Source organism: Panicum virgatum, chromosome 3K (genome assembly GCF_016808335.1).
Source record: "Panicum virgatum strain AP13 chromosome 3K, P.virgatum_v5, whole genome shotgun sequence".
Lineage (NCBI taxonomy): Eukaryota > Viridiplantae > Streptophyta > Magnoliopsida > Poales > Poaceae > Panicum > Panicum virgatum.
The window spans coordinates 14691529-14709065 of record NC_053138.1 but is presented as its reverse complement, the minus strand read 5'-3'; the positions used below and the strand labels follow the sequence as shown (position 1 = coordinate 14709065).

General features: G+C 47.2%; 3 protein-coding genes across 4 annotated transcripts; 2 read left to right on the top strand and 1 right to left on the bottom strand.

Annotated features, from left to right (window-relative positions):
* Positions 1 to 502: 502 nt before the first annotated feature.
* Positions 503 to 6133, bottom strand: LOC120697757 (protein CHUP1, chloroplastic-like). Of its 2 annotated transcripts, XM_039981077.1 has the most exons (9): positions 4597 to 6133; positions 4478 to 4527; positions 3663 to 4385; positions 2062 to 3333; positions 1790 to 1921; positions 1497 to 1678; positions 1262 to 1373; positions 949 to 1092; positions 503 to 866 (listed from the first exon to the last, which is right to left on the bottom strand). In XM_039981077.1, exons 1-9 carry the CDS (start codon positions 4682 to 4684, stop codon positions 768 to 770), a joined length of 2802 nt encoding a protein of 933 aa, XP_039837011.1. In that variant the 5' UTR covers positions 4685 to 6133; the 3' UTR covers positions 503 to 767. The 2 variants fall into 2 exon arrangements, with proteins under 2 accessions (XP_039837011.1, XP_039837012.1); XM_039981078.1 differs by lacking the exons at positions 503 to 866; positions 949 to 1092; positions 1262 to 1373 and having other exon boundaries at positions 1582 to 1697; positions 4597 to 4908.
* Positions 6134 to 6274: 141 nt separating this feature from the next.
* Positions 6275 to 12396, top strand: LOC120697758 (mitogen-activated protein kinase 17-like). The gene is made up of 11 exons (XM_039981079.1): positions 6275 to 6782; positions 7610 to 8009; positions 8105 to 8232; positions 8319 to 8378; positions 8873 to 9022; positions 10636 to 10791; positions 10895 to 11032; positions 11122 to 11201; positions 11393 to 11494; positions 11734 to 11905; positions 12074 to 12396. Exons 1-11 carry the CDS (start codon positions 6474 to 6476, stop codon positions 12143 to 12145), a joined length of 1767 nt encoding a protein of 588 aa, XP_039837013.1. The 5' UTR covers positions 6275 to 6473; the 3' UTR covers positions 12146 to 12396.
* A 711-nt stretch (positions 12397 to 13107) lies between these two features.
* Positions 13108 to 16294, top strand: LOC120697756 (receptor-like protein EIX1). Its single transcript, XM_039981076.1, has one exon. It carries the CDS (start codon positions 13169 to 13171, stop codon positions 16097 to 16099), a length of 2931 nt encoding a protein of 976 aa, XP_039837010.1. The 5' UTR covers positions 13108 to 13168; the 3' UTR covers positions 16100 to 16294.
* Positions 16295 to 17537: the final 1243 nt, after the last annotated feature.

Genomic DNA, 17537 nt, shown 5'->3' with positions numbered 1-17537 from the left:
TTGAGATGGGCTGGATCCTGGTTCGACTGCACGTGGGCTGATAAATGAGATAGGGCCAATTTGCGGCCCAGTCGTCAAGGGTCCAAATAACCAACGATGTCGCCTTGCTTCACCGTCCTGAATCCGGAAGAGCCGCCTCTGCACTCTGCAGTGACTTGCTTCCACTGAGGAGCGACGTCGCCACCGGTAACCGCTCTGATCGCTGCCGCGAGCCGAGGAGGCTCCGGCGGCTAGTAGGCGGCGAAACGAGGGAAAGTCGCCCACCGCAAGCGGTCGCTTCTCCGTTCTGGTGGAGCTCGCCGCCGCAACCTCGACCTTCTCCCTTCACTTCAGGTGGACTTTTGTCCTGGTATGATTTTTCGAAGTTAGATCTGCTGTTCCAGCATTGTGTGTCTGTGGGTAGTGACTGGGCAATCCCTTCAGAATTGCAAATCCAGTAAGGTAGTAAGGTTCATTTACAAGAATAATCTCCATAGTTTCAGACTACCCGAATGGACATTCATTAGCAGCAAAACTACGCTCAGTTAGAATATATCTGGCTACCTGCTAGGTTTCCTTTTTCAGAAATTGCTTGTGCACAATTTACAGCCTTTAAATGAAAAAAAAGATCTATACTCTTTAAGTAAAACTGGTATATCTATGAACAAAACCTGAAGACTTTTATTGTCCTACGCAATACTGAAATTTACACTTCTCTTTTGTACACGTAAGCTAATCAACTAAAAATGGCTTTTCGAGCCAGATGTGTATTGACTCCTGTGTTCAAATTATGCCTCAGTTATCTGCGCAGCTGATGGCTGTGTAGCCATCTTGCTTCTTAGCTCTTCAAAAGCTTTCATACTTTCTGCATCAAAGCCTCCGGCAAACTGCAGAAGGTCGAGGAATTAGTTTCTGATTCGAAATCACCTGTGAAGTGACTGATTCCGAATATAGATTTGAAGTCTTTACCTGATGAACTCGGAAAGCGAACCTCACACCCTGGAGAAGCAAAAACTCTCTATTGGGCTCTTTCTCGGTGCCTTGCAAAGCATCAAGTTCTGAAGCAACCCTCTTCATATACTTGTTTGCGAGCTGGACAGATGCCAATTTTATCTACTCCAACATATAAAATAGATTTGAGTTAGTTTTGATGCATACTCTTCTGACTTAAAACATACTCACCTTTGTAAGGAAATTACACATGTATCTTTTTAAATTAAGGATGGCAAAATAGGTTGCTTATCAGGTGAACATAAATGGGGTATATGCTAGAGATGCACACCTTGCCAACTACTCCAGAATCAGACAGCCAGTCAACTGGGATCCCATATTCCTTGTAACGTGAGATGGCCATGTCTCTAGTGCGGAGTAGTGCATAGACACTCTGCTCCACCCTGGCATAAGTATGGTACCAGTTAGTTCGTGAAGTCATCAATTTAGGTAAAATCATTTTTATCAATATGCCTTAGACCTAGCAAAAACATTTCCTGTTTCACTATGTCAGATGCGACACTTACTTCTCAAGCAAGGAATACATCTTCTTGAGAGCTTCTTCACATGAAAGTTGTGGATCATCGGTAAAGGATGAGACCTTGTTTTGTAACTTTATCAGGTCTTGGTACTCAAAAGCTGCTTCTCTTATTGCATCAGTTTTGCTCTCTGGCCAATCGAAATGTTTTAGCACTGCTCGTTCATCAACCTAAAAAGTCATTGATCCTCTTTGGTATTATGTCATTGTGTCCTAAGTACAATACCTGGGACTCCTATTACTTTGTATGCGATGTATGAAGGATATGGTCGGGCTACTTACCAAGAAGGATAGCTCCTCGTCCAACCAATTAACAAATGCAACAACAACATCAATATTTACAAAGCTTGCTCCTCGGACCTCGCTTGCTAGGGACTCAACAAATTCTCCTTGCGTCTCTACATCAGCTTTGACCTGCAGCATTCCATGTTTTTTTAATTTTTTTTAATCATTTTCCAGATTAAATTTAGGCTATCAATTAGATTTCACATTAATAATGGAATGCATAAATTTGGCAGGATTTATGCAAGGTGCTGCCAGCAGAAAATACTTACAGCCAATAGGAATGTTGATCTGTTCTCAATCTCTCCAATCATATTACTCCTGGCATCAGAAACATTGGATGACACTGATCCTAGAGATGTCTCCTTCTTTGCTTCACGCTTCATGAGACTTTGATAGAACTCCACGATCTCCGGTGCACGGTGTACCTTGTCACCCCCAGCAAGGCTCCTGGGTAGAGCACCTGGAGGTGGTGGCGGTGGCGGTGGGCCACCAGCTTTCCCAGGAGGCGGCGGCGGAGGAGGAGGTGCACCTGGTGGACGTGGTGTTTGTACTCCACTTGAAGTATTGGTAGCTCCTGAAGCAGCGGTTGATCGAGTGGGAGGTGGCCTAGGTACTCTTGTTGCTCTCTTCTCAATGTTGGCGAGCTTCAACTGGCTCACCACCAGGGTGTTGTTTTGATTGTCACTAGATTGCTCACTGGATGCAGCATTAGCTGCTGGGGCTCTCTCCTTAATCTGAGCAAGTTTTGGTGGGAGTGCACCTTCTGGAGAAGAAACAAGAGCTGAACTATGGCCACCACCAAACTTTTGTGCTCTTGCTTGCCCAGCCTTCTCTTTTATCGCCTTCTCCCGTTCAGTTGCAAGTTTGTGCCTGTCTTTGTAAGCGGGATACTTCTCATCTGCAAAACCTTCGACTGTCTTTGACATCAATTGGAATGAGGATGCAACATTTTCCTCGTCCAAGATGTCACTGGGATCTCTCTGTCCAAACGTTGTTATGGCTGTACCATCTCCTGCATTTTTTAGCATGAGAGCTTCCAGGGGGCCCTTTGGTTTCCTCATTGGAGAGCCACTGATTGGGGAGGCTAAAGTACTGCTATCATCCTTCCTGCTTCCCCACTTTTTGAACTTTTGCATCAGATTAGGCCTTTTGCTTAGGAAGCTGTATCTGCTGGAAGAACTGTCAATTGAAACATTGTCAAAGTCTTCACTTCCAGGTGTAGAAGGCATTGAAGAAACACTCTCAAGGTCTGTATCACCCTGGCCTCGTTCAGATCCTGCATACTCTAACATAAGCTGTTTGGCCCTTTCCTGTGACTTGGGGCTCAGGGTCCTGTTAAGATCACGGGCAGAGACTTTCCCTGATGGCGTCTGATAGTTGCGGAGCTCGAATCTCAGACAAGCATTGACCCAACGCAGGTACACCAACTCCTCTACTTCACTGAATCTGTTCATTTGCAGGCCTTCCACTTGCTTTATGAGGTCCTCATTTGTATGCCTCAGCTTGTTTATCTTTTCTCTTGCGTGGGCGACAACATCGCTCTGCATGATGCATGATAGGGTATTCCATTAGCACACATCTCAAGAGTATATCAAGACTAAATGATACTTTGCAGGAAACTAGTAGGTTCGTTCTTCCTTTGTAAATAAATTCTGATTTGGTTGTTAAATGGAAGGCTGTCTCTTAACACATGCTGTAGTAAAGTATTTATCTAACTGAATTTCTGTTGAACTAGCCATGGAATATGTTGATAATTAGGCTGTGCAATATCTTGAATAATGACTGTCATGACTCATGCATAAGAGGAAAGTCACAATAATATCATGTGAATTCAAGTTTCACTGATTGTAGAGTAAGAGTAGTAAGATACCTCTGTTATTTTCCCTTCTGCTGCATCCAACTTCACTATGAGATCCCTCTTCTCGTACAGAAGCTCCTTGTTCTTCCTCCTGAGCTCAACAACCTCCAATTCCAATTCCTTGAGCTTCTTCAGCTTTCGCTGGACCTCGGCTTCTTTTTTGGCTGCCTCTTCCTCCTTGGCTTTCAATCCGATAACCTGCTGTTTCAGAAGCATCAGCTGACCTTTTGTCTGGCCAGCCTCCAGCTGTATCTGCCGCTGCAGCTCCTTAATCTTGCTTCTAGCCTTGTCGAGCTCTTCCTTGGCTACCGCTCCACGAGCAACCTCATCCTGCAGCTTCTTCCGCTCTGCCTGCATTGAATTGATGGTGTTGTTGAGAATGTTGATCTCCACCGTCTTGCTCTTGAGCTGCTTCTGCAGCTCAGCGACGTCGGTCTCCATCTCCTTCATGCCGTAGTACTCCAGCAGCTCGCCTTCGAGCTTCACTTCCCTCTCCTCCATCTCCCGCACTAGGCTGCGCAGCCTGTCTATCTCAGCAGCCTCATTAGCCATGTGAGCGTTGTACCCTGACCGTCCATTTACATCGAACCGATCCCTTGGTATAGGGATGTCAATGTCTCCTGACAGTAGACTCTCAATCTCGGAAAGCATATCATCGTCGTCATCGTCTAGCGATCGGGCTGAGTTGATCATGCTGCTGATTGTTTTAACCTCTTCCTTCTCTTCTTTCTCACCCTGCAACAGCAGTTGGGGAGATCAGTATGACATAGGCCACCCATACAACATAATTTTTTTTAGGAATTGCAACTGGAATAAGATATACATACATGTTCAGAATGGTGTGTCTTGTCCTTCCTTTCCCTTGCTTGGCCATTTTCTGAAAGCACGGATGCTTGAGTGTCTAACTGAACTGAACAAAAGGGGATATTGAACTATTGAATGTTACCTTTATGATGCCTGCCCCGATTGTTAGCTCTGTTAATAGTTAAAGCTGCGACGGAGGCTACAACGACGAAGCCCAATCTCACAAGCATGACTCCGATCACTCATCACTCTGCCGGCCTCAACCGGCAGGAGGGCCGAGACAGGGAGCCTCTACTCATCAAAAAGACGCTGAAGCAGAGCTAAAGCAAGTATGAATGGCCTAACCGGCTAAACTCTTCATATCTTTAGCCTGAACATGGGTTGGAGGAGAAACTCGGCGCCTGCGAGAGCTGGTGAACATACACCACCAGAACATGTGGCTGGCCTTATTCATCCCATACTGGCTCTTCAATTGCCTATCTGCGTTTATCCCCTTGCAAAAACGAAGTCATGTATCACACAAGTCGCTTTCATCTCTCTGTGTCCAGTAGTGTAGTACTACCTGGTAGCTGACAAAATTTCCATATGGTGATGGTGCAGCGAGGGAAGACTGCATCTTCGTGTCTTTTGGTTTGGCCCAGCCGTGGCTTGGAAGCTTGTAGCCCATTTGAGAATGGGTGGTTGCTAGTGCGCTTGGGTGTCGCAGTTAAAATGAGGGGAGCTATCAGGCTCACAGGACGGAGCATGTCATTACCCTATCCTGGAACCTGGATGCTAGTCTAGATTTATTTTATCCAAAGGAATAGTGGATTCTTACTGTTAGATATATGTGCTGCCATGCTGGAAATTTACACTTTTTTCTGGATATTCTTGGAAGTACCGGCCTTCAACTATTTACCTCTGTTATTAGTTGAGACCCTGACATTTTTTTTACCGTAGATCATTTTTGTTTGATAAACTGAGCTTTTTCACTGGCAAGAGCTTGAACCTTTTACCCGTTGAGATCATTGTGTATGTTTTCACATCTGGAATCAACATGTAGTGCAGAGTGTTTGTGAACAAAGTAGCTGACAACTTGACCATGGCATTGGCAACCAAACAGACCTCGTGGCTCAGCTGCAGCAACGTCGATACATTTCACATGGTGCATGCAATAGATGTTTTGATTCTGTGAACATCTCATTGCTCTTCTGTTTGTTGAGAAATAAACCCTACTGCATTCATTAATAAAATTTGTAATGTTTTGGATATCTGACTTAGTAGTCTTTTTTTTTTATGCAACAAGAGGGGACTTAGGGGATGTTTGGATTGTAGCCACACCTCGCCACGCTACAGTGGTTAGGCGGGTGTGGCGGTGGAAATCGGCGCCACCGAAGTGTGGCATGTGGCATGGCAAGCTGCAGTGGGCAACCAAGCAGCCCTTTAGTCTTCAACATGCAACTTTGACCACTATTTTCTATACTCCCATAGTACAAAAGAAGTTTGAGAAAAAAAGAGAATGAAGATGGCCGTCAGATGAAAAATGGACCGATTTGATTGAGTGCAATTTCCAGAATTTTCATCAGCATTTGTGTTTTCTAAGATTTTCATTAGCATTTGTAACTCTTCTCTGAGTTTTTTTTTGCGTGTCTCTTCTCTGAGTATTCAATAAAGCTCTCTCCTTATACCCGCAAAAAAAATGAAGAAACAAGACATAATCGAGGGGAAAGCCGAAACAGTTTCCCGTGCCGCGCCGACGTGTTCCCCAGTCTGCAGATCGAAACGGCGTTCCCTAGCCTACGCCCGTGCTCGTGCTCCCCACGCCCCTCCCACTTGAGTTCTCCCGTCCCGCGCCCATCCCCAACAGGCGCGAACCGCCACGTCCCCGCACGCCTCGCCACGGCACCACCCCGCGCGCCTCGGCCTCGCTGCGCTGCTCCCCCTCCGTTCCTCCCCCGCGGCGGCCGGGCGTCCCCAGGTGCCGGGAGCACGCCCACCGCCCGCGCCGCGCGCGCGCCCGATGCCCAGGGCGCGCGGTTTATGGGCGGCCGCGCCCACTCCCTCCTCCGCTGGCTCCGACACCACTCGCGCCGCGTCTCCTCCTCCTCCTTCCACCTGACCTCCACCACCAACAACGACCACACCGCCACCAGCAAAGACCTCCACGCCCACTCGCTCCAGCACCAGTACAACGCCGAGGAGGAGGAGGAGGAGGAGGAGGAAGGGTGGCAGGAGGTCGCCGAGGGCCGGGAGTCCGCGCCCGAGGGGTGCATTGTCTCCGAGGAGCCGGGCGCAGGTCCGCGCGCGCCGGTGCGCACGAAGCCGCCACCCATGGATCCGAGCAAGAAGGTGGGTCAACTCAACAGCGTCCCCGTGATCGCGCTCGTGGATCTTTGCGGCCTGTTCTGCTCTCCTTCGTTTGCTTCTTTTTTGTTTCCATCTGCTCTGATCGTGATGTTTGGCGGCTGCTCACTTTACCCTCGTGGCGAGGTCATGAGATTCCTGATGGCGGTTACCGTTTCATAGTGGGGTGCGGAAGTTTAATTCCGCGCGTCCTGAGCAGGGTGAACAGAATTCCATGAATTATATTGTGCCTACTTGTAAATGCTTTTGGATCTGCATAGTTGGGGTTCAGACTTCAGAGATGGTCGTGCTCAATGAGGCATCCGAACAATGCTTCGATAATCAATCCGCGTTTGGGAAAATCCTTGTGCTTTAGGGAAACGTCGTGCAATCTGCAGTACTGACTTTTGGAAGATTCAGGGGACCACTACTGGTTGTCCCTGTCATTAGAAACTGAATCAATGCCAGCAGTAGAACAGGGTACAGGCCGATTGCAGTAGAAGTTTTCTTTTGGGGGTGCAGTGTTCCTTGTTGACTTTTGATGAGGCACTGGTGGTTGCTAACTTATTATTGATTTGGGAACAATCACATTCAGTGTTTACTAAGTACTAACCAAGTTGCAGTCACCCTCTAATACAAACTAAATCTGAAGGATAAAAAAAATCTACTCCGGTAGGTTCATGTTTTTGAAGCTTCAATCCTTGCTTACCAGAGTCCGTACAGTGGAATGCGTTTTTTTTCTTGTTTGCATAATTATCCTATATGCCCGCTGTACCATACCACAATATTTACACTACCTAGCATTTTGTGACAGTTCGCTTGCTCTCTTTCAGGAGTCTGAATTCTTTACAGAGTATGGTGAGGCGAGCCGGTATCAGGTTAGCGAAGTCATTGGCAAAGGTAGCTACGGTGTTGTGGCTGCCGCTGTCGACACCCAGACTGGTGAGCGTGTGGCTATCAAGAAGATCGTTGATGTCTTTGATCATGTCTCCGATGCAACTCGCATCCTTAGGGAGATCAAGCTGCTCCGGTTGCTGCATCACCCAGACTTAGTTGAGATCAAGCACATTATGCTTCCTCCTTCGAGGAGAGAATTCAGGGACATATATGTAATCTTTGAGTTGATGGAGTCGGATCTCCATCAGGTAATAAAAGCAAATGATGATCTGACCGCAGAGCATCATCAGTTCTTCTTGTACCAGCTGCTCCGTGGAATGAAGTACATTCATGCAGGTTGTTAGACTCCACATATATGGGACCTGTTAATAGTTTGTCAGATCTTGTTATGCGTTGTTTCTATGCTCATTATGTAAGTCTTGATTTTGCAGCAAGCGTTTTCCATCGGGATCTTAAGCCCAAGAATATTCTAGCCAATGCTGACTGCAAGCTGAAGATTTGTGATTTTGGCCTTGCCCGTGTTTCATTCTGTGACACCCCATCAGCCATATTCTGGACGGTAGACATTTTGATACTGTTGAGCATAATTTTATTTACTGAACAGTCAAAACTTGTTTTCCTATAATTTTGCATCCTTTCCTGTAGGACTACGTGGCAACTAGATGGTATCGAGCTCCGGAATTATGTGGCTCCTTTTTCTCAAAGGTGAGGGAATTTTCACCTGAGCTTTATTTTGCAATGAGCACGTCTTTTGTCTTCCGAAATTGTTATAATCTGAAATTTTGCATAGAGCTATACTGGTTCCAAATTATCATCTGTTGCTCATGTTAGTCTTAAGCATCAGGTGATATCTTGAGTTCTTGACTTAACCAATTATAGTTATATTGATTAACTTCCCTGTGTACAACAGCATTTATCCTTTTATTTTTACAGTATCTAAAGCTCTTGCAAGATGTATTGTTCAGATGTTTATTCTATTTTACTTTTCTCTTTCTTTTGACTGCTTAAATTATGATATGCATGTTTTTTTGTTCCCAGCAATTTCCAAAAACATATACCCCCTCCCCCACCCACTAATTTAATGTTGCAGAAATGTCTGGTATTAATTGAACAGTGTGCGTAGTGGGGGAATCATCTCCGTGCTTGTTTTCTAGTGCTATAGAATTGCAAGGTTCTGAATTTGGCATTGATTTTTGCAGTACACTCCTGCTATTGATATTTGGAGCGTAGGGTGTATATTTGCAGAATTGCTCACGGGGAAGCCACTGTTTCCAGGGAAGAATGTGGTGCATCAGTTGGATCTTATGACTGATCTACTTGGTACACCTTCAGCGGAGTCCATCTCTAAGGTATGCTCACTCATCATTTGCGAGTCCTTGCATCTGATTTCCTCCACAGTTTTATTAAGCATTTCTTTTTATTCCTGGCATTACTCTTTCACATTTTCAGCAACTTTCAAGTGTTTATTCTATACAACCTTGTACTTTTTTTGGGACTATTTCACTATGCCCCTTGATATTGTGTTCATACACATAGCTAGAAAGTCCTAAATCTTTTAACAAGTGCTTGGATGTTTAGTTTCCAGAAAGTACAGAGTTCTGCACTAGTAGACAACAATGTTCAATAGCAACAATCTTTTGCTATTCTTTTTATAGATTTTTGTCGGTACACTCAGACAGGAGTACCCTCTCCTACAAGACAAGGACGAAGGCGCTCAGGAGCGGCAACCACGGACCACGGGTCCGGACCCTCGCGGACAGGTCCCGAACCTCCGCAGGCCGGACCTGGGCCTCTACAAGTGGAAGCCGGACCTCCAGGAGGCCTGAGTCATCGAGCCAGCCAAGGGACCCGGACCCAGCACCCTATTTGGGTAGGAGTCCGGAGCCCTCGCAAGCCCCTGTGGGCGCGGCTGCCGACCCCAGGGTCCGGCGCCGCCACGTGTCCCACAGGGCTGACCTCCGGACCTCCGCTCCCCGCTTGGGCAGGGGTCCGGAACCGCCACGTGCCCCTGTGGGCGCGGCTGCCAACCCCCGGGTCTGGTGCTGCCACGTGTCCCACAGGCACGAGTCTTCTGCCTCAAGCCAGCCCTCCTGCCGCATTAAATGCTGGTGGTTGGGGCGTGCGCTGCCAGAACAGGGTATCGGATACCCACTCACGGCTTGGACAGGTGTGACATGACAACACGGTAAGCCCGCCTGTTTCCAAGGCGGCTCGTCTGTTACCGAGGCACGCAGCAGTGTCTTAGCGCCGCGCGCGTGGGCGACGAGTCATGATGACCAGCTACTAACTGGAGCAACAGTGCACGCTGCTACAGCGGACTGGGTCAGTAGTTCGGCGCTTCATCATGACCTCGACGCGCGGCTCCAGAGGCTAGACTCTACTCCGACAGGATAGCTCAAGACCATCCCTGGTCAGAAGCTACGCACGGAAGCCGACAAGATCTCCGGATCTGAGGCATTGAAGGCTAAAGTGTAGTTTATAATACATCGCCGGGCCCACCTGTCGGGGTCCCACTCAGTGTACTGCTCCCCTTGGGCTTATAAAAGGGAGAGCACACACGGTAGAATAGAGGGAGGTTCACAAGGACAGGAGGGTCCACAAGTTTTCACACATGCAGAGACAGGCATAGCTCCTCCCCCAGCTTGCACACAAGCTCTCTCGCACTCTTCAGACTCTCTCGAGACGAAGGGAACACAAGCAATACAACACACAGTGGACGTAGGGTATTACACTCCGGTGGTCCGAACCACTCTAAACCTGCTGTGTTCATTGCATCCTTCCACCGATATTGGGCTAATCCTAGCTAACCCCCGAGTACTCACCCTCTGGGCTTAGGCGGGTGCATTACGCCACCCGGCCGTGGGTTTGCACACCACGTCATTTTTTTTAGAAACGAAATGTAAATTGCTGGATGCAAAACCGTGTGTTCCGCATTCTGCACTAAACTATTCAACTATTGCAGATAAGGAATGAGAAAGCTCGACGATACTTAAGCAATATGAGGAAAAAGCCTCGGGTTCCATTTACTAAAAAGTTTCCAGGGGTAGATCCTATGGCCCTCCATTTGCTTGAACGTCTTCTTGCTTTTGATCCCAAGGAACGACCAAGTGCTGCTGAGGTAGGAGTAGTTTAGACCAACATTTTCACCATAATGATAGATTTCACTTTTAAAACATTGGATACGTTGCTCCAAATTCTGATATATGCAAATGTTATTCAAGGCCCTGACAGATCCATACTTTAATGGACTAGCAAATTCTGAACGTGAACCCATAGCACAGCCTATCTCAAAACTTGAGTTTGAGTTTGAGAAGAGGAAACTGGGAAAAGATGATGTCCGAGAACTAATTTATCGAGAGGTGCGATTGCTCAATTATATTCTTACTTAACATATGGTAGAGCTGCTATCTGTCTTGTTACTTTACTAACACTCGCTACATCTCTTTAGATTTTGGAGTACCATCCTCAGATGTTACAAGAATATCTACGTGGAGGTGACCAGAACCAGATGACCTTCATGTTCCCAAGGTGGGTTACTGCTTTTGTTTAACAAACACACTTCGCTGTAAACTCTGCTGACTATATGCTAGTTACCGAATTATATAGATAATGGAAATGAGTTCTGGCCTCTACAAAGTTATACATCCATATTTACCGAATTATATGCATGATTGGTTGAGGGTTTATTGGAAATATAACTTTGATATCTTGTATGACAGTGGGGTGGATCGCTTTAGACGACAATTTGCTCATTTGGAAGAAGGTACTGCAAAGGGTGAAAAGCCCAGTCCACAGCTGCGGCAGAATGTTTCATTACCAAGGTTATTATCAAAGCTTTCATTTTCTTTTATCTTGTTGAGAATTTTATGGTAGTTGTTCCTAGACAACTTTCTATTTGGACAATGCCAGCGACGCTGCAATAGATTAGGCATGTGTAGTTTACATTGGCTCATTAGTTTGAGTAAACAAACGAGAGACCTTAAGCACAATTACATTGAGCTGCCTGTTATCGTACAGTTAGAATCTACTTGAAACTAATAATCCTCGTATCTTGTATCAGGGAAAGAGTAATTGGCAATAAACATGGAGATGGAAATGCGGGTGATAAGCCAGCACAAGCTTCAGTGACGGATGGGGTAAACCAACCGGGCTTGAGTGCGAGAAGCTTGCTGAAAAGTGAAAGCATCAGTGCTTCCAAGTGTATAGGTGAAAAATCAAAGCATGTCAATGATGTAAGTAGTCCACATCAGTGCATAATTTCTTCATCATTAAATACATGCACTGGCGTTTTCTTTTGGGCAAAAACTGCTAGTATATTCACTTCCTTATTCGATGTAAATATCTCATTCTTGATATCAAGTATGAACTGATAGTACCATGGATTATCTACACTTTTCCAGGAGGACCCTATTATGGAGACTGACGAAGCAGTTGATGAAGTCTCGAAGAAGATTGCTCAACTGAAAACCTGATTCTCTCAAGGTCACTGGAGTAACATGATAGCTTCCTCAAAGCTGAGAATGAGCCTACGACAAGAGTCTATAGCCAATAAGACAAGCTCTCATGCCAGTAACTTTGTTGTGATGTAAATTTCCTCCCGTTTTTTGACTGCAAGTAAACTTATGTCTGACTGAATAGCTCCGCGTGTTTTCCTCTGTGGAGCCATCACAATCCTGTAAATTTTTCAGTTGAAAGTAAATATTTACTCAAATGAGTATTCGAACTTGTTTCCAGCAAGTCCTGGCTCCACACATGTCACAGTCGGCAGCTGGCGCCGTGCCTCATTCAGCGCCTGATCTTTTAGCTCAGATCTGCATGCAGATGCACATCTGAACCTAGTGGATTGCTCAGTTCTTGTTCAATACTAGTCGAATACAATGCAGACTTGTGGGATAACACCCGATTGATAGTAGAGGTTGAACAAGAGTCTTCATCAACAGGTTCAGGGTTTCAGAAACGGCTGGTTTCTGAACTCCCTGATCGAGGCCAAGCTTTACGTTGGTCAGAGGCTCAGAGCAAGATCTTGGTGAAGCTAACCAAATTACACCGGGATAATCCTGTCCTAATCTGTTCGAATCCGATCGATTCTCCTCGTACTACATGTTCTAAAAGGAGACACATTGGCTGTTTTTCTGAGACACCCTGCTGGACGATGTTGACCAACTGAGACCGGGACGGGGTCGCTGCGGGGACGACCGGACGGGTTGACGACAACCGTACGGAGAAAAACGCGGAATCGGCGCCTGTTGAGTGTGGACCGACCCCAGTACGGTCTTTGTGCGACAGCGCGTGGGACAGGATGTTGACGGACAGGCGTCGACGACGACCGTGACTTGGCCGCAGACTGAAGTAGCTACTCCTGCTAGCTAGCAGCAGGCAGCAGCTTATATATAATCGCGATCCATCAGACCAAAGCATCTACGTCTCAATTCGATCTCACCCGACCCAAACATACAGAAATACCAAACCAAAATCATCAACTGAAGGCCGTGCATATGCATCCCTCCGTCGTCTTGCTTCTCCTTGTCGCAGCCACCGCGGCCAAGTCACTGGCGCCTCCGCCAGCTGCTGCTGGTCGCCATGCCCCTGGCGCCGCCTGCATACCTCGCGAGAGGGACGCCCTGCTGGCCTTCAAGCGAGGCATCACCGGCGACCCGGCCGGCCGCCTCGCCTCATGGAGCCAAGGAGAGGAACAAGACTGCTGCAAATGGGAGGGCGTCCGGTGCAGCAACGGCACCGGACATGTCATCGGCCTTCATCTTGGCAACGCGCAACCCGACGATCCCGCGCTCATTGACCCTGGTGCCGCAGCTCTGGTGGGCGAGATAAGTCCCTCCTTGACCTCCTTGCATCATCTCGAGAGCCTTGATCTCAGCTTGAACAACCTAGTTCCAGGGCCGCCGGCTGCTGGCGCCAGCGGCGTGCCGGAGTTCTTAGGCCTTCTTAAGAACCTGAGGCATCTCGACCTCTCTGCCATGCCCTTGTCAGGGAGTGTGCCACCTCAGCTCGGCAACCTCTCAAAGCTGCACTACCTTGACATCTCACCTGCTCGCTATTATGTCCCATGGGATGGCACAAAACTAAGCTCCACTGACGTCTCATGGTTATCAACTCTGCCCCTACGGTACCTTGACATGAGCTCTGTAGACCTCAGCGGGATACCTGATTGGGCTCATGTGGTGAACACAATTCCTTCTTTGAAGGTCCTCCGTCTTGCTGATTGCTCGCTTAAGAGCGCAAACCAATCTCTCCCACATCTTAATCTTACAAACCTTGAGCAGCTCAGCCTCTCTGGGAACATCTTTGACCACCCAGCTGCATCCGCTTGGTTTTGGAATCTGACAAGCCTGCGATATCTCGACCTTGCGGGAACCTTCTTGTATGGTCCAGTTCCTGATGCACTGGGAGGTATGAAGTCCCTCCAGTTCATTAATTTTGCAGAGATTCAAGGACGCATAGACATCATGACAGCAAACATGAGCAATCTATGCGATCTGGAAACTTATTACTTCAGTGACAAAGACTTTGATGGCAACATAACAGAGTTATTTGAGAGGCTACCGCAATGTTCTTCAAACAAACTCAAGGAACTGGATCTGTCATTCAATAATTTCAGTGGAGCACTACCAAATCATATAGGACGTTGGCCCAGATTACTCACTCTTGATCTCTCTCATAACCAAATCACTGGACAGCTGCCGTCTGAGATCGGCAAGCTCAGTAACTTAGTCACTCTTCAACTCCGTACCAATCAGTTCACCGGACCATTGCCCTCTGAGATCGGCATGCTCCGTAATTTAGACACTCTTGATCTCTCTTACAACGGATTCACTGGACCTTTGCCCTCTGGGATTGGTATGGTCAGTCATTTGACACACATGGACCTAAGCTACAATAACCTCAGTGGTGTTATAACCCATGAGCACCTTGATGGCTTGTCAAGATTAACGATGATAGACTTGTCAAGAAATTCCATGAAGATTGAGGTGGGTCCAGAGTGGTTACCCACATTCAGACTTTATACTGCATCTTTTCGATCCTGCCACTTGGGTCCTTCATTTCCCTCCTGGCTGCAGTCACAGACCAATATTGATGTGCTAGATATATCAAGTGCATCTATATTTGATTCACTTCCAAATTGGTTTTCTACCACCTTCTCAAAGGCTCGGGAGTTGTACATTTCAAACAACGGAATCAACGGCACATTGCCAACAAACATTGAGAACATGACATCATTAGTTAAACTCTCTTTGGATTCAAACCAACTAACTGGCCAAATACCTCGGTTGCCAACAAATCTCTATGCACTAGACATCTCCAGGAACTATTTGTCAGGGCCACTACCATTGAATTTTGGAGCCCCAAACCTATCAGACCTGAGCCTATTCTCCAATCACATCACTGGTCATATTCCACATTCCATTTGTGAGTTGAACGTGGGTGCCTTGAACTTGGCTGATAATCATTTGGAGGGAGAATTCCCACAATGTTCTGAGCCAAGAATGACCTCAACACTAATATTAAGGAACAATATGCTATCCGGTAAGTTGGACACAATCCTAGAAGCATACACAGGACTAAATATTCTTGATCTGTCATGGAATAAGTTCACTGGAAGCATTCCAGAGACAATAACCAATCTCCAAGGTCTATCTCATCTAAATTTGGCAGGAAATAACATATCAGGTGGCTTACCCCATCATTTGTCAAATTTCATGGGAATGAAAGGGACGAAAGATGAATTTCCAATAGTAGATGAAGTTAATATGTCTGTCACCACAAAGGGACAAGAACGGTATTACTACGATTTTGCAATTTATGAGATGGTGAGCATTGACTTGTCATCAAACCACTTGACCGGAGTAATTCCAGAAGAAATAACCTCACTAGATGGAGTTGTAAATTTGAATTTGTCAAGGAATAATCTGACTGGAAAAATTTCAGAAAGGATTGGAACCATGCAATCACTGGAATCGCTCGATCTCTCTGGAAACAAGCTTTCTGGAGATATCCCAGAAATCCTGTCAAATCTATCATATTTAAGTCTCATGGACTTATCACACAACAATCTCACAGGAAGAATCCCATCAAGGGGGCAGCTCGACACCCTCTACACGCAGAATCCACTAATGTATGACGGCAACATTGGTCTTTGGGGATATCCCCTTCAGAAGAATGGCACCAACAACAGAGAACCAAATCATGTTGATCAAAAGAGAGGTGGACATGATTATGAGGTACATGCATTTTCCTTTGGACTTGGTGTAGGATATGTGGTTGGTCTCTGGGCGGTGTTCTGTCTCATCTTATTCAATAAATCATGGAGGATTGCTCACTTCCGCCTCTTCGACAAAGCACTTGACAATGTCTATGTGTTTGCCGTTGTTACATGGGCAAGGTGGGCCAAACAGACCACCACACATTAGTCCAATTTGTAAATTGGGCAAAGTGCAATTACACATTTATCATGCTACAAATAAAGGTGGATCCATGGATGTAAGTCGCGGTCTAAATTTGGTTGTATATTGTCTTTTGAATCAGACATCTTGAATGTTATTTAATTCCTGCTATCTTTGTCACTATATATATGTGCACTGGCCAGACAATGATTGCTATACAAATTCCAGGTTTAATTTCAACTATATTTTATGTCAATATAAACCATATTCAATATGATAAGTCAATGCATTTGGTAATAATATATTATGAGATAGTCAGTCTTCAAATTTATTTGGGTGTCATCTCGGTCACCGTACTCACAAATTGCGTTGTTTTGGTCCTCATAATTTTCTGGGTGCGTCATGCCAGTCCTTGTACTCACAAACTGTGTGGTTTTGGTTCTCAAACTTGTCGAGCTGATGTATCCCGTTGGTCCTCACGAGCAGTGGTTTTTCCCCAAAACTACTGTCGGGTACCATGATTAAGGGCACCCTAATCAGGGTACTAAAATCGCCCTAAAAACATAAACACATGTTGGGCAACCGGGCCCACAAAGGCCTACAGCCTCCTTCCAATTGGAAGAAAGGAAAAGACTCAAAGAAGCCCAACACGCGGCCCACGTACGCAGTGCGGCCCATCCGCACCCCCCTCGGACCCGCGGGGTGATCTCCGCCTTGCTCGAGGGCTCCCCGCCGAAGCCCTCGACCGCGCACCGCGCCTCCGCCTCGCTCGAGGGTAGCGAGCCTACCCTCGGGGGAGGGGGGGGGATCATCTCCGCCTCGCTCGAGGCCACCCTCGACGGAAAAGACAAACAACCCTTCCGCTCACCCGCCCGCCGTACGGAGGCATTAAATGCCAACCACTCCTCCACAGCGCCCGGGCCAGACGGTGACAGGCCGCCATTCCCCACAGTGGCTGTGACCGGAGTCCTGTCTGCCAACTCCGGTCACTGCTCCGCCATCCCGGAGGCTGTGACGACACTGTGGGAACCTGCGACGCAGTACAAGACGTGCTCGACACTGCTCCAGCTACTATACTGCCAACTCCCCATACCTCCTTCGTACTTTCCCTTCCGCGGAGCCCCCGAACGGCATGAGCACGACCCTCGGAAGCGGCTCCGGCCTTGACCAGGACAAGACCATGGCCTGTAGGACCCTCGGAACGCCGCCACACCACGCCTGGAGGACGATACCCCCCACAGCAACGACCACGCCACCCGCTGGAGCTGCCAGGACGCCGGCGCGATCTCCGCAAGACCAAGGACAATGCCCAGGACGACTGCCACGCATGGCGCCATACCCCACAGTGTACTTCCCACAGTGCTTGACCACTGCACCCCCGCGTTTCGGGGAGAAGACGACGACTTCCACGACCCCCTGTGCATGTACACCGTCCCTCCTTGTATCTATAAAAGGAGGAGGCGGG

Excerpts from the sequence above, each read along its gene's own strand:
- LOC120697756 (XM_039981076.1), top strand. The coding sequence starts at position 13,169 with ATGCATCCCTCCGTCGTCTTGCTTCTCCTTGTCGCAGCCACCGCGGCC.
- LOC120697757 (XM_039981077.1), bottom strand. The coding sequence starts at position 4,684 with ATGCTTGTGAGATTGGGCTTCGTCGTTGTAGCCTCCGTCGCAGCTTTA. Across the intron at positions 4,528-4,596 it reads TCGGGGCAGGCATCATAAAG|AAAATGGCCAAGCAAGGGAA; the intron begins GTAACATTCAAT and ends CCGTGCTTTCAG. Across the intron at positions 1,922-2,061 it reads GATCAACATTCCTATTGGCT|GTCAAAGCTGATGTAGAGAC; the intron begins GTAAGTATTTTC and ends GGAATGCTGCAG.
- LOC120697758 (XM_039981079.1), top strand. The coding sequence starts at position 6,474 with ATGGGCGGCCGCGCCCACTCCCTCCTCCGCTGGCTCCGACACCACTCG. Across the intron at positions 10,792-10,894 it reads AACGACCAAGTGCTGCTGAG|GCCCTGACAGATCCATACTT; the intron begins GTAGGAGTAGTT and ends ATGTTATTCAAG. Across the intron at positions 11,202-11,392 it reads ATGACCTTCATGTTCCCAAG|TGGGGTGGATCGCTTTAGAC; the intron begins GTGGGTTACTGC and ends CTTGTATGACAG.